Source organism: Euphorbia lathyris, chromosome 2 (genome assembly GCF_963576675.1).
Source record: "Euphorbia lathyris chromosome 2, ddEupLath1.1, whole genome shotgun sequence".
Taxonomy (NCBI): domain Eukaryota; kingdom Viridiplantae; phylum Streptophyta; class Magnoliopsida; order Malpighiales; family Euphorbiaceae; genus Euphorbia; species Euphorbia lathyris.
The window spans coordinates 71641056-71657715 of record NC_088911.1 but is presented as its reverse complement, the minus strand read 5'-3'; the positions used below and the strand labels follow the sequence as shown (position 1 = coordinate 71657715).

General features: G+C 38.0%; 1 protein-coding gene across 5 annotated transcripts; it reads right to left on the bottom strand.

The window, feature by feature from the left end:
* Nucleotides 1-208: 208 nt before the first annotated feature.
* Nucleotides 209-11347, bottom strand: LOC136218575 (uncharacterized). 5 transcript variants are annotated; one of them, XM_066005545.1, is made up of 7 exons: nt 11205-11347; nt 10989-11101; nt 10700-10868; nt 9692-9751; nt 9508-9599; nt 8322-8441; nt 209-1573 (listed from the first exon to the last, which is right to left on the bottom strand). In XM_066005545.1, the coding sequence occupies exons 3-7, from the start codon at nt 10766-10768 to the stop codon at nt 1462-1464; spliced, it is 453 nt and encodes a 150-aa protein (XP_065861617.1). In that variant the 5' UTR covers nt 10769-10868; nt 10989-11101; nt 11205-11347; the 3' UTR covers nt 209-1461. The 5 variants fall into 5 exon arrangements, with proteins under 5 accessions (XP_065861617.1, XP_065861613.1, XP_065861614.1 ...); XM_066005541.1 differs by lacking the exon at nt 209-1573 and adding an exon at nt 1609-5830 and having other exon boundaries at nt 9692-9819; XM_066005542.1 differs by lacking the exon at nt 209-1573 and adding an exon at nt 1609-5830 and having other exon boundaries at nt 9697-9819.
* Nucleotides 11348-16660: the final 5313 nt, after the last annotated feature.

Sequence of the window (16660 nt, the reverse complement as noted above, 5' to 3'; positions counted from 1 at the left end):
ACCCAAATTTTATATATATATATATATATACAAATCTAAACAATTATTTCAACCTATTCAATTTACATAGATTATAATCGAAATAGTACCCGACAACAGCCAGGTGTTGTCGTGTATTTCTAGATTTAACCTAATCATAAATAAAATAGTTCCCGGCAAATTTAATCTAATTATAAACGAAATAGTCCCTGGCAACGGCGCCAAAAACTTGATGCTCGTAAAGTATATAGCATTTAATAGAACAACTGTATCCTATCGCAACAAGTAATATTGTGCTAAGCACGAGATCGAACCACAAAGACTATTTGTTACAACTAGTAAATCTACCTAGAATGATCTAATTGTTTAGAGGGCTGGATAAAGATTTGGGTTTGTGAATAACTAATTAACTAATTGAAAGCAATAAAGATACAAAATAAAGTGAACAATTGACAGGGTAGAAGGTGAATTAATGGATGGGACAATCTAGGCTGAGGAATCCTTTGATTAAATCCTATGTATGGGTTTAGGGAGTTTGGATTTATGTTTCACCAGTGATTGAAGGTAATTGTCCTAAGTGAAAGACTAATGTGATCAGTATTCGTCCTTCCTATTCACATGCATTCGGGTGACGGCTTGATTAGGCATATACCCTAGGTCATGCAAAGCATTAGGTTTATTGACAACTAAGGCTAAAGCCGTAGCCCAGCCACAAAGCCTCATTCCTAGTGGTCTCTAGCGAAGTCAGGTTAATACAAATTCGGTATAGACGATTCCGTGGTCAGGTTCTCATCTATCTATAATCCTATTTAATGTCAAGGTCACAGGCATTAAGCACATTATATACATAAACAGACTAGTTGATCATTATCAATGTTCATTCTAGCATAAATCCCTGTTCCTCAAAATTTCTAGGCATTAAGCATGCATAAACTGATCAATCAAAGGTCATAGATCCCTAATCATACATATTCATACAATCAATTTCATCCCCATCCCAAATTGGATGGGGATCAGTTCATAGACAAACCAATCAGAACAATAGGCATATATGAATAATGGAAAAGGCTTCAATTAAATATAAAAGGAAAAGATAAGAGGGAGAGATAGAAATCCAAAACCCGCTTGTCGATTCTGATTACAAAAATTAAAGATGGGGAGCTTCTCCCATCAATTGTTCTTCAATAAGAAAAGACAAAACAAAAATAAACATAATCTAGAAAGCAGGAAATCTAATCTACACGAAAATATAAACCTACATAGTGGAGGAGAGAAAGCCCTAGCGGCTCTCTGATTTATTGAATGGCTAATCCCCGCCTCGTCTCGTCGAGACAAGGAGTGTCTCGACGAGACGAGGGCCTGTCTCGACGAGACAAGTATTGTCTCGACGAGACAAGTATTGTCTCGACGAGACAAGTCCTAAATGGGACGATTTTTCTCCGACTTTTATCTGTTTAGGTCCCTGGGCTTTTAAAAAGTGCTCTAATGGTCCCTGATGAATCCCAAAAGTGCTATGACGGTCCCTGAATAATCCGGAAATGCTCTAATAGGCTTGGGTTTGGTTCGGAAATGCTCGAATAGTCCCTGAAAATCCCTAAAAACACCGAAAAATGCCATAAATAAAGGAAAATATTGAAAATAATGGAAAATACTGAATTTAACTAAAAACTACTAAAACAATCTAAATTAATCCTAAAAACACTATACAAATGGGAGCTATCAGTGTGCCAAGCCCCTATTCTCTATGCTCCTAGAAAAAAACCGTTGGGAGGCCTTAGCACGTTTTGGTTTGAGCTCCCATAAGATAAGTTCGGGTGCTGAGGCCTCCTGTAATTGTTGTTGTTGTAGGAGTTGTAGTTGTTGGGGTTGTAGTTATTGTAGTTCTGATTGTACCTATGTTGTCCCCCAACGTAGTTGACCATCTCCATCCCATCTCCAACGAAAGGGCTACCTGCTTGACAGTCCCTTCTATGGTGGTCACCGCCACAATGCACACAGGTGGGAGGTTGGCTGAATTTTGCCAACAAGACGTCCATCTTCTTGCTTAGCTCCGCAACAACTGGGTTCTGATCCTGGTCCTCCACAGCAAATACCCGCTGCCTTGAGGGGCCATCGAGTTTCTCCTCTTGCCAATGCACACTCTTTCTTACTAGTTTATTGATCATCTCATATGCTTCTATTGCAGTCTTCCTAAACAGATCTCCACCCACAGCGGAGTCCATAGTAGCTCGGCTAGTGGGCATCAAACCGTGATAGAAGACGCTCACCAACTGGTGTTTAGGTATGTCATGATCAGGGCACATGCGCATCATCTTTCTAAATCTGGTCCAGGATGCGTGGAGCGCTTCGTGCTCGGGTTGGTGGAATAAAGTGATTTCACTCCTCAGCATCACCGTCTTTGAAGGAGGGAAGTAGTAAGATAAGAACTCCTTCTTTAGTCTTGCCCATGTGGTGATTGACCTGGGCTCTAACGATCTCAGCCATTCCAAAGCCTGCCCGGTTAGTGAAAACAGAAACAGCTTCAGTCGAACGACATCCTGAGGAACCCCATTTGTCCTCGCGGTGTCTGCACATATCATAAAGCGATCCAGATGATCATTCGGGCTCTCCTGCACCTCCCTTCCGAATAGTCCTGCTTGCTGAATCAGGTGGATTATTCCTTTCTTGATGATAGCTCCCATTTTTATAGTGTTTTTAGGATCGTTTTAGTTCGTTTTCACTTTGTTTCCATTCAATTTTAGTATCATTTTGTTATCTTTTAGTTAAAATTAGCAATTTCCGTTATTTATGTCATTTTCTGTATTTTTAGGTGTTTTTAGGACTATTTGAGCATTTCCGAACCAGATTCATCAGGGACATCATGCCCCAATTAGGAGCATGTCTCGTCAAGACAGGCTCTGTCTCGTCGAGACACTGGTTGTCTCGACGAGACAAGCACTCGTCTCAACGAGACAGCCTATGTCTCGACGAGACGAGGCGCAAAAATGCCTCTCCCCTACTGGAATCTCGAATTATTAAGTCCAAAAACCCTATTTAAGGATGGAAAATGACTTTTGTACCCCCGGAGACCTAGGTTTTCTACCTATGTCTATAAATAGCGAGCTAATCTCAGTTCTTCGGGGAGATTAGACAGTTTTTATTCCTAGCTACTTTAAATTCTATTTCAGCTTTTAATTTCAATCCAGTTTGTAGCTTAGCTTTAATTCTTTGAAGAACAAGCTCAAAGGGTGGAGCATCAAGTTTTTGGCGCCGTTGCTGGGGACTATTGTAATTGTGATTAGTTTAATTTTGATTGGTATATTTGTTTGTTTAGCTTACTATGAACCGACTTTCTCGGAGTCATTCTCCATTACGGTTTGATCCTGATATTGATCGTCTTTCTCGCAGGTTAAGGAAAGAATGCCAGGCAGCCTTGATTAGACAGCCAGCCAACGAGGATTTTAACACAACAATCCCCGAGGAAAGTTGTGAAGAGGAACCGATGGCAGACAGATCTATTATGGAGTTGCTTAAGGCGAAGAGGCCTACTGCTACCTCGAGCATCCTTGATCCCGAGATCATGGAGGCTTCATTTGAGATCAAACCAGCAATGATACAGATGATCCAGAATTCGGGTCAGTTTGGTGGGGATTACCATGAGGATCCCAATGCACACCTCAACAAGTTTATGGAGTACTGTGGCACCTTCAAGTACAAAGATGTGACACCAGAACAAGTTTTCTTGAAGCTGTTCAGATTTTCTTTGAAGGATGATGCTGCAGACTGGTGATAGGGGTGTTTCGTCCCTATCTTTTAGCGTGATTTACGGTTTAATTTTGGATTAAATAAATAAGTTTAATTGCAAAAATAGAATGTTTTAATAAAATAATGAAATAAAAATAAATTCTGTACTTTCGGTTAATTTTCCTTATTTTTTATTAATTTAGAAAATTAAACGTTAAGCTAACTCGGCTCTCGAGAATTGTATTTCAGGTACGAGTAAGGAGCAAAGATCCACCGACATACGCGGGGCGTATCACCCTTCACATGGGGCGTGGAACACCAAGTCAGAAATGATTGCTCAATCCGCAGGCACCACGTGGGATCTACCCACTGACACGTGGGGCGTCCTACCTTACACGCGGGGTGTATGAGCAATGATAAGCTCAATCATAAATGTCAGACTGCATGGTCTTCTAAGTCAACTACTGTCACGCGGGGCGTCCCAACCTACACGCGGGGCGTATATGGGAAGTTCTTCAATCTAAAACTCCAGGGACTCATATACGCGAGGCGTCTGCCAAGCCACGCGAGGCGTAAAAGACTCATTTCAGGCCATTAAATCTCAGAAGCTCAACCACGCGGAGCGTACCCCAGTTTACGCGGGGCGTGGTTGAGACAACAAGATCGGAATTTGGTCACATGCAGGAGATTTCTGACGGAATGGGCCAATACGCGGGGCGCACTCCACCATACGCGAGGCGTGTCATGGGAAATCTGTAGAAAATCATGTTCCTCCATGCTTGCACCCTGTAAACTTACAATTTTACCCTTAGCTTGATGTGTATAAATAAGAGTGACTAGCACTCATTTAGATAGCTTTTGACATACAACTCTTGTTATAGATTAAGCTCTTGCTACTTAGTTTTAGATTTTATTTTTACATAGCAAATCTCTATCACCTTGAGAGCTTGTTCGTTGATTCCGGTATTCCGTCAAAGTTCCGTTCCATCTCCGTTCACCAAGCTCAAAAGCTCCACCTCCAAGTCCTAAGAGACGGCCTTGAGTCCGGTTAGCTAGTTCCGAGGGTGGATTCTTCCCTTTTCACTTGCTAATTAGCTTGCACTCTTCCTATGTACTAGGCTTGGTTGTATTCCATATTTACATTCTCCATATTTATAATTTATGATTCATAATCTCTTTTTCTATATATGTGTTAATGTTTGTTACTTGTTTTGATAATCGTAATTGATTATTGTGTAGGGGAACGCGATTTTCGACGCCATTCGGGCTATCTTTAGGGATTCGTATAGGTGTTGCCTTACCGGAAGTGACGCTCCGGAAACCGTAGGAATTGACAAGCCACGGAACTTACGGGCCCTAATTTCTAATCCCAAGCATTAGACACGCCTTGACTAGGAACCACGTAGTCTAAGTACCTCACAGGTCGGTCACACTACACGTAGTCGTCATTGCAAGAGCAAATCATTAACCGTATATATATCGGGAGTCATTGTTTGTCATATTTATAACTTATCGCCATCCATATCATTTCATAGAGTTTTTGTTATACAAATTTGTCTCACCCGTAGTTAGGAGTAGTTTGTAGTTGTTCCCCGAATCAACTCAAAGTATTCACCGCTTAGATAACGTATAAAACCGAGTCGTTTAATACTTGTAGTTATAAATCCCGTGGATTCGATACCCGGTCTTAACCGGATTATTACTTGATATGACGGGGTACACTTGCCCCTAAGTAGTAGCGTCTAGTAGAGATAGAGCATTTAGGAAGATCACATCCATAGTCATAACGAACATATCATAATATATATTTCATAAGCTCTACCTAGGAGCCACACGCATTAACTGGTTGAGCTCACTTGCACCAGGTTCTCTCACAGATTGGGAAGTCACAATGGCCGCATTTTTGGCAAATTTTTTCCCTCCGTCAAAGACTGCACAGTTCAAGAGCGACATCACATTGTTCCGGCAGTTTGAGACTGAGAACCTGCATCTGGCCTGGGAGAGATTCCGGAAATTGTTGAGGAAGTGCCCCTACCACGGTTTCGAGGTGCACCATCTTGTTGACCTGTTCTATTCAGGCATCACTTCAGCTAGCAGAGCTTCACTTGATGCAGTAGCGGGAGGTAATCTGTTCAACAAGACAGCATCTTAAGCTTACAGTCTGCTGAAGGAGCTGGCCGAGAGGAGTGTGTTGGGGTTTAGTGTCCTATAGACAATTGTTCTAGGATATGAACTAAATATAAATGAAGTGTTCTTTATGTCATTTGTTTTAATAAGATATGGTTTCATAACTATATAAAGGCAACCTCTTTTAAAGAACTAAATAAGTCTAATAAAAGGAAATCCCTAAGTTTGTTTAAAGTGATTATAAAGTGTTCATACAAGCATGAAGTGAGACGAAACTTTATAATAAACTAGTAAACTTAAAACCACCCCAAGTCAAGTAATATGTTTAGGATTGACATATCACTGTTGAGACTTGCATGTAACAATGTCTTCTGTCAAGACAGAGAGCTGATCTCACAAGCTTCAGATATACAGATAATCTGGACAGTTGCATGGATCCAATGAAAGGGAGTTCATTAGGATTGGGGACCCGACTTGAGATAACAGGATGGGTAGATTCATCCTTGTCACCTATTCATCTCATTGGTATTAATAGGTATAAGTAATCCTAAGACTCAAAGGAATGTTAATTACTGATTCTGGATTACGGAATGTGATGCTTTGATCCTGTTGTAACACGATCCATAACAGAGATGACTCTGGGGTGTGAACGGCAGACGTTGGGTGTCACAGGAAGTAATTGCAGGATAGTTATACATTGGATTGAGCATTTGTCACTTCCGATAAATGGGAGATACGTCCAAGGATCGCTTGTGGAAGACTTGACTCTAAATCATTGCAAGGTGATAGCTTAAGACTTGAAATACAGATTTCACTTAACCTATCTAATTGGAGTTGACTCGGCCTGTACAAGTAAAACGAACGTCTCGCTATATGTGACTTGACATTATCCATAGTCATAAGATTCAGTTCAAGGATGTAGTTGATAAAGGATCGAATTATACTGTAACTAATACGGAAAGGTCAACGACAGAATCGACCTGTCTTCTTATAGCTCTGGGAGAATGTTTCGGATTTGCTAATCACATTTCGCGCACTCATTCCGTTATGCAAAGATTAAATATAATTCTGAGAAAATTAATTTAATAGTTGCATATGGCTAGAAGCAATAAGAACCTAATGGGTCACACATAAGACTTGGAGCCCAAAAGAGAAACAGATGTTAATTAATTGATGGAAGCTCAACTGAGTCCACTAAGGCCCAGTAAATGAAGGGGGCGATTTTATGTAGTAAAATACATAAATAATTAATTTGATTTTTAAACAATTCTAATTAGATTATAATTATGAATTAAATTAATTAAAGGATAAACAAGTTAGGAAGTTTAATGAGATTAAATTGCTCATATTATTATCCTATAAGGTTATTATTATTATCTTTATATTTAAGATATAATTGTAAATAATAAATAAGAATTATATTCTGAATTAAATTCTTATTCAGTAACCTAGTTCTATCTAACTAGGGTTTAGATACAAGAGAGTATTTATAACCCCCCTATTGGTAAATTTCGACCAACACAGACAATCTCAGGAGAGAGAATTTCGACACCCCTTGTTGAGGACGAAATAATCCACCGCTTCCTACCGATTCAATTGATTTCATCTTTTTCTCTTTTTCCTTGATATTGTGTTGATTAATTAGAGACAATCTACTTTGGTTGTTTTACACGGTTGAGTTCTAACTTGATTTTGAATTGTGTTTTGTTTTGTGCTCGGGAACTCGGAGTAAGAGTTGTGGGCACTACAATTGCAACGGTAGATAGAACTCCAAAAGGTATTTCCTTTTATCCCTCTTTATATGAAATAACGATTAACGGATCTTAGGTTAATGGAAATAGGTTAAAATTTTTATATTTCCGCTGCCAAACGTTAGCCTATTTTCCTTCAGTGGTATCAGAGCCTACGTTAAATCCGTTATTTCATATATGAAAATTTAGAAGTTTTTCAATTAGATTAATGAATATTTATAGTTAGGTTAATTAACGAAACTGATTTTGATTAATTAATTCTAAAGATAAATAAGTTTTAATTAATTGTTAATTAAAATAGATTCTGCATATGTTCCTGATTATTTTGGTTGATAATCATTATAACAAAATCTATTAGTTTTATAGTTAGATTGATAAAAAAAATTAGTTTTATTATTCTAAAGATAAAATGGAAAAAATCTTTAATAAGTTTTTTCCTTATTTTCTGAAAATCGTTTTAAAATAAAAAAAAAATTGATGAACAGCCGTTCGGGTCGCACCGCGCGACCCGAACAGCCGTTCCGCAGTTGCTGCCTCACGGTAGCAACCGGGTTGCGTCTGGCCGCCGCTGCCGCAAAGATTATTCATATATTAGCAATCTCTTGATCTTATTGGAACCTTTTTTTTTTAAGATGTAGTTAGAATGCAGCCAAGCAAACTGCAAGTATCATGAAAGTAAAACAAGAGAAAAAGCACTTACAATAAAAAAAGAAATATGAAATTATAGATGCGTGGTCTCACCAATATAGATGAGGAGAAACTTGCAAAAGGGCTTGGCCCCCTACAACAATCCAATAAAATCCAATCACCCACCAGACGGAAGATATCGGTGTATTAATGGACTCCAATCGTTTAATAATGCTGAAAACAAAAAACACAACGCTATTAGATTTAATCTACTTCAAGGATGCGTATAGAACATAAAAGAGCCAGAGAAAAATAAGGACTTTGTCAATAATGTTTTCAAGAAGAAACAGAAAATTACAGACCAAGTAGGTAACTCTGAATTGGAAGGATCAACTTAACTTAAATCAAATTGCAGGAAATTCTTTGTAGGGTCCTATAAAATACAACATTCAAGTTTTTTCCAGTCTAGGATTTGACCAAATTATACAATTACAGATGCAAAGACTTGAATCTATTAAAAGTAACCTACATAATGGTTTGGATCTTCTTAATTATCAGTTTTTCAATACCCCTTTAAATGAGGCTTCAAATGTCTGAAACAAGAACAATATTGAAATATATGCTTGCGTGCCTCCTTTTTCAAAATATATACCAGTGAATACTTGTTTAGTCCGAGCTAGGAGCTCGTTCAAGCTTCACAAAGGGGAACCCTCATTATAGCAACAAACCATAAGGGACGATGACTTCACCCCAACTAGCTTCATACAAGAATCTCCTCAGAAATTGAATGTATAATGCCCATAAATAAAAGATACAATACAATTTCCTAGCCTAGAATTAGACTTCAAAAATCAAGAATAATAGTTGTGGATGTTCGCATACTAACTATTATGTAATACTGGGAATAAATCCACTAGAATTCCACTTTAGGACTTTTTAAACACACTGAAAGAGGAAAGAAAGAGAACACAATGGCAACCTTTCTCATTCAGCTAAAACAATTTGAGAGATGGATGGTGAAACTATAAACAATGCTGACAAACATAATTTTTCAGGACATAATGCTCGATTCCGTAATCTTGAAAAGCACTATCAATTAATCTGAACATTGAGATTTCATGGGATTTTTCCAACTCAACAATTTTAGCACCCTATAAAGATAAGAAGGATGAACAATCTGATCCAATTCACACCAACCATATCTATCAGAAATAGCAAAAGTGGTGAATATAAGTAGTATCCTTTCCATTCTACATTTCTATCTAACAATTGGTGTCAAGATCGTAAAACAATTTTTCACCTGAGTGTTATGTTGGTGTCATATGAGAAATACAGACCCGAAGTCTGCTCTGCAACATTAAGCAGCCTAGAAAACTCGGTCTCCACCTTTTTCTGCCAAACAATCAGTGCAAAGATCGCAGTCGAAATCATTCACTATTCACATAACCAGAAAAGAATGCATACTAATAAGGCAACAACTGTACCTGACCTGCTGGAGAATCTTTCACAGAATGGTCACAAGGCAAAATCTCCAATGTTGTGACCTTGAAGATAGGATGTCCCAAGTACGATCCAACACATTCACGTTCGGTTATAACTATTAAGTATGATGCTAAAGCATAATAGAACAACAATAATAGGTAAGATCAGGGGGAGCTACACATTCAGAGCCAAAAAGAAAAACAAAATAGTGTTCCACACCATTTCCTAGAATAGAGTAAATGAAACTATCAGGTCTGATACCTTTACTTTTCCTCTGTTTATAAGCAGAAAGAGCCTATCCATACAGTGCATTTCTAACATAGGACGAGATGAGAATATTCCAAGGAAGAGGATCTAAGATGTCTGAATTCTCAGTTACAGTATGAGCATCAACTAGCATATTGAACTTTGAATAAAAAGCAATAAGCTTGGGTACCAAAACTGGGTGTTGCTCAAATCCCATAGAGATAATAAGAGCATGGAGTTGTTTACCCTGTGGTAAGGATTTATTGTTGACGCAGGATAAGAGAAGAAAAGAGATAGACGGTAGAACGACATTGGAGGCAGTATCGCAGGAGACATTGTAAGCAGAATGCCTTTATTGTCTATGACCGGTTGAACCTCAACAAATATTCTACCATGTGTACTGGGAGTATAATATTCTACATGTGAATGATCTCTCAAAGACATTTAGCAGGCTTAAATGTCATTGCATGTAAGAAGGCATCAATACATTTACTTTAGAATTGCATACTGGGGAGAAAAACAAATCCTTATTCTAGAACAAAGCATAGGAATTTGCAATTTATATTATTGATTTGCTAAAGCAGGATGGTTCATTTTCATTTATGATGAAATTATACAATAAAATTTACGATGAAATTATACAATAGAATATATGTTCAGAACTCTAGTCCTTTTCCAAAGTAAAGGCATCCAAGCAACTAAAAATTAATCCTCATGCTTATCAAATGTATGAACCTTTTCAAATCAAAAGAACAAGAGTTTACCTTGTTGATTCTGTTTGACTGGAATCCGGCAAGCCTCTCTGTTGATGACAATAGGACCCTAGACTCCATCGATTCTCTAATCAGCAACCTAAAAGCTATATTGACCTAAATCGATTCTGACCTAAAAGCTTCGAGCCTTCCTCTTCTGCTTACTTCTAATTCCTTGACTCTGGGAAAAACACGAAAAGAAGCAAAAACAGTAATCTGATTGCAAAGAAGCATGATTTCAATACAGAAGTAAAAGATGGTTAATTGAAAAATAAGTTTTCATTGTAAGTTTTGAGAGTACATTAAATAAGGTAGTGTCATGTTCTTTAGGAGCGATGGATTCCTCGTCACATATTCTTCCCACTCTTCTTGATAAATCCGTCCATCGCCTTTTGTATCGGCCTCATTGAATGTCTAAATAATAGACAAAACAGAGATTATAAACATCAAAACCACAAGTCCGGAAACAAAAGTGAGAGCAGAGCCCTCAAGAGTATAATCTCACATTTTTTCATACCTTGTCTACAATTGTTTCAATAACATCCTCGGATATATGCAAATCGGATTCTTCCAATAGAGCAGATACCATCTCCTTCAACTGTCAACATTATCATCAGCGACGGGCCAGACGCTGGCTGCTGCCAAACGGCAGCAACCATGGCTTCGGGCCCGTCACGGGTCCGGCCCGATAGGTATTTGTTTTAAAAATTGTTTTTAAAATAAAATTAAGTTTTAAATATATTTACATATATATGTTTCAGAAATTAATAGTTTTCTGTTTTGATTATCGAATGAAAAATTTATTTAAAAGTTTGTTTTACCTATTTGTAAATCAAAAGTATTAAATGAATTAAAATCAAAATAATTGGGATATGCATGAATATAGTTTTGTATAGTTGTATCAATCTAAAAGGTTAATATATAAGATACGAAACTAATAGAATTAAAATTGGATGAAAGTTAATTTGATGTGTTAATGTGATTAACCTAAATATTACATAAGTATAATGTAATCAACCAATTAAATTTATTTAATTGAGTCTATGTATGTTTGGAGTTATGGACATATTTGGACCCTCTATTTAGTCTTTTGGTATTTTTGAAATAGGACCTGCGAGTCCTGCCTATCTACTATCTATTGTAATTTCTCCTCTCATCTAATTCACTTCAAAATTAATTGAAGTTTTCTTTAGTAGTATAGAAATTAATATGTAATTTCAAGGCGCCATGGAGAAGACGGCGGACCTAAAGAGAAATATGTAATAGTTAGTATTTCCCTAGGTTTGGCCTTTTTTATTCCGTCTCTGGCTCGACGGAATAATTTAGATAATATGTCCATAACACCAATGTATGTGTCTGATGTATGCTAAAGCAAATCAAGACTAAGTTAGATTATGAGACTTAAAATAAAAATCCCTCACTAATTAAAAGTTAAGTAAATAAGCAAGTTATTAAAATCGGTTGCCCCTCCCTAATATTATAATTCAGCCGGCAGTACTGGGGGCCTTTGGGTTGTTGAGCAAACTCAAGCTCCGGGTCTTATGGTAACACCTGAATTATTGAAAATCGTCCTTTCATGAATATGGGGTAATACTTAAATTAGATTATGATAATTGGATGAGCAAACTCATGTTATCATAAACTAATGGGCAATATGGTTGAGATTAATATGAATAGCATATTAGTTACTAATGTGGTTAGTAACCCAATAACCTAGGAATCACATCAAAGATGTGATTGATTACATGAATCTACCTAACAAATGAGACTAGCTTGTTGAGCAAACTCAAGGTGAAATCTCAGGAGTTAGGATCCTAGCTCACTAAAGGATTTGTGAAATTCTTCGAATTAATATGGAGGGCTATTAATTTGGCAAAATAGTGGGAGCAATCTAAAATGAACTAAAAGACCTACAATTTTAGATTGATGTATTTTAAAGCAAATGAATAACGTACGTTTACTCTTTCTCACTCTCAGGTTTAAATTAAAACACTCCTAAAATCATGACTAAAACCAACCTGCAAAATATACTTACCGATAACAAGTTGAACGGTTCAAACTTCACCGACTGGTTTCGTAACCTCAAAATCGTTTTGAAGTTCGATAAGATAGGGTATGTACTTGATACATCGATACCCCCTATCCCAGCTGATGATGCTCCCATCGAAGAAATTGATGCTTACCAGAAGCACAAGGCTGATGACGATCATGTGGGATGCATCATACTTGCATCGATGACACCGGAATTACAAAGGCAACATGAGGAAATGGATCCATATTCCATCATCATGCACCTAAAGGAATTGTTTGGGAAACAGACTAGGTGCGAATGCTACGAGATATCAAAATTTCTATATCGTTGCAGGATGCAAGAGGGCACATCTGTGATGACACATTGTGTCAAGATGATTGGCTATATTACCAAGCTTTCTAGTATTGGATTCGCGATGGATAACGAACTAAGCATAGACTTAATTCTTCAATCCCTCCCAGAGAGTTATTCACAGTTCATCATGAACTACCAGATGAATGACTTGCAAACCTCTCTTGAAGAGCTTGCAAATATGCTCAAGTCAGTTGAGCCAATATGAAGAAAGACAAGGCAATACCGGCTCTTGTCATAGAGGGATCAAAGAAGAGGAAGGGGAATTTTCCTAATCCTAAACATCCCAAGAAAGGCAAGAGGAGAGCTAAGGGAAAGGAAGTGAAGAATCCCAAAGGAGAATGCCACTTCTGTGGTAAAGACGGGCATTGGAGAAGGAACTGCAAGGAGTACCTAGCCTCCCTCAAGAAGGGAAAAGATGGTGCTTCAACATCTGGTATGTTTTATATTGAAATAAATACAATTTCACAGTCTAAATCTTGGGTACTTGATACCGGATGCAGATCTCATATTTGTACAAATATGCAGGAACTAAATCGGACTAAGGAATTGAAGAAAGGAAGCATAAACTTGCGAGTAGGAAATGGAGCAAGAGTTGTCGTCCTCGTTGTTGCAGATTATGCTTTAAGTTTGCCCTCTGGGCTTGTAATAGAATTAGGGAACTGCTTGTATGTTCCAGAAATGTCTAGAAACATTATTTCTATTAGCCGTCTTGTTGACGACGGTTTTCATATTTCAATAAAAGACAAACGTTGCGAGTTTTATAAAGATGGGATTTTCTATTTTTCAGGAATATCACAAAATGGGATTTATGTGCTAGATGACAAAATTTATGTATTCGCAATTGATACCAAAAGACATAAGCTAGATAATTCAACTTACTTGTGGCATTGTCGTTTAGGCCATATAAACAAAAGACGCATGCTTAAGCTACATCAAGATGGGCTTATAGATTCAATTGATTCTGAATCATTGGAAACATGCGAAGCATGTTTAAAAGGTAAAATGACAAAGACACCCTTTAGTAATAAAGGTGAGCGTGTATCAGACACTCTAGGATTAATACATTCAGATGTATGCAGTCTTATGTCAGTCCAAGCAAGAGGAGGATTCAAATACTTCATAAGCTTCATAGACGACCATACCATATATGGTTATGTTTACTTAATGAAGCACAAGTCCGAAGCTTTTGAGAAATTCAAATGCTTCAAGAATGAAGTAGAAAATCAATTAGGAAAGAAAATAAAGATACTTCGATCCGATCGAGGTGCCGAATATCTTTCAGATGATTTTCTGAATTATCTAACTGAATGTGGGATATGCTCACAATGGACACCTCCCTATACACCACAACACAATGGTGTATCCGAAAGGAGGAACCGTACCTTACTAGATATGGTACGATCTATGATGAGCATATCATTACTTCCAAAGACATTCTGGGGCTATGCCTTAGAAACTGTCCTCTTCACCCTAAATCGAGTACCAACTAAATCCGCTAGTTCCACACCATATGAATTGTTTGTTGGTAGGAAACCCACATTCTCTTTCATGATAGTATGGGGTTGTTCATCATTTGTCAAACGCATAGCGTCAGACAAACTAGATTCTAAAACTGATAAGTGTTTCTTCATTGGATACCCTAAGGAAACTGTGGGATATTACTTCTATCACCCAGATGATCAGAAAGTAATAGTATCCAAGCATGCAACCTTCTTGGAGAAAGAGTTTCTCGAAGAAACAGAAAAGGGAAGCATGATTGAACTTGATGAAGTTCAAGAAAAAGAAACACCGACTGAAACAACAGAGGCGGTTGAGGAACCCGAAGCAGTCCCATTAGATGAGACTCAAGTGCCACCCATTCGTAGATCACAAAGAGTTTGTGAACTCCCAATTAGATATGGTTTTCTAGTGGGAGATGATGATGAGGTTCCCGTGTTAGACGACGAACCTGAAAACTACGAAGAGGCTCTTACCAGTCCAGATTCTAAAGCATAGCTCGAGGCCATGGATTCTGAAATGGATTCCATGTACACAAACCAAGTGTGGACTTTGGTTGATCCAACCAAAGAGATAAAACCCATTGGGTGCAGATGGATCTTCAAAAAGAAGACTGACATGGATGGAAAGGTTAGCACCTACAAAGCTAGGTTAGTAGCGAAAGGATATCATCAGAAACAAGGAATTGATTATGACGAAACTTTCTCTCCTGTGGCTATGTCCAAATCAATCAGAATAATGCTTGCTATTGCCGCTCACTACGATTACGAGATTTGGCAAATGGATGTGAAAACAGCTTTCCTAAATGGAAACCTGCTTATATGATGCAGCCTGAAGGTTTCATATCAAAGGATGCAAACAAGGTTTGCAAACTACAGAGATCCATTTATGGACTCAAGCAAGCATCTAGAAGCTGGAACAAGCGTTTTGAAGAAACCATAAAACAATTTGGTTTCGAACAAAATTGCGAAGAAGCTTGCATTTACAAGAAAGCAAGTGGGAGCTCAGTTGCATTTCTAATATTATATGTGGACGATATATTATTAATGGGAAATGATATAGCTCTGCTACAGTCGGTGAAAGTATGGTAATCAGGTAACTTCTCCATGAAAGACCTTGGTGAAGCAGCTTATATACTTGGTATAAAGATCTACAGAGATAGATCAAGAAGATTGCTTGGTCTTTCACAGGCTACATACATTGAAAAGGTGCTAAAGCGGTTTAGCATGCTTGAATCGAAACGAGGTAACTTACCCATGGTACATGGAGTAAAGTTAAGCAATCATCAATGTCCTAAAACCAAAGATGATAAGAAACGCATGGCTGTAATCCCGTACGCCAGCGCAATCGGTTCGATTATGTATGCTATGCTATGCACTAGACCTGGCGTAGCGTTCGCGTTAAGTATAACGAGTCGTTATCAAGGTAATCCGGGAGACGACCATTGGAATGCCGTCAAGAACATTCTTAAGTACTTGAGAAGGACTAAAGACATGTTCCTAGTGTACGGAGAAGGGGATCTGAAAATAGAAGGATTTTCAGACGCCAGTCATCTCACAGATGAGAACGATTTTAGATCCCAATCAGGATACCTGTTTATCTTGAATGGGGGCGCAGTCAGTTGGAAGAGTTCCAAGCAGGGAAGCATAGCTTTCTCTACGACCGAGTCAGAGTACATCGCTGCTGCGGAAGCAGCAAAGGAAGCGGTTTGGATTAAGAAGTTCATTACTGAACTTGGTGTGGTGCCTGACATTGTAAATCCCATTACACTGTACTGTGATAACAATGGAGCCATTGCACAAGCAAAGGAACCACGGTCGCATAATGCATCCAAGCATTACCTAAAGCGATACCGCATTGTAAGAGAGATTATTGCAAGAGGAGATGTGTGAATAGAAAGAGTACCTACTGAGGACAACATTGAAGATCCGTTGACAAAGCCCTTAGCCCAGAAAGTACATGATCGTCATCTAACTTCTACTAGGATAAGTTGTAGATGTTGGGGTTTAATGTCCTATAGACAATTGTTCTAGGATACAAACTTAATGTAAATGAATTGTTCTTTATATCATTTGTTTTAATGAGATATA

Excerpts from the sequence above, each read along its gene's own strand:
- LOC136218575 (XM_066005541.1), bottom strand. The coding sequence starts at position 2,660 with ATGGGAGCTATCATCAAGAAAGGAATAATCCACCTGATTCAGCAAGCA.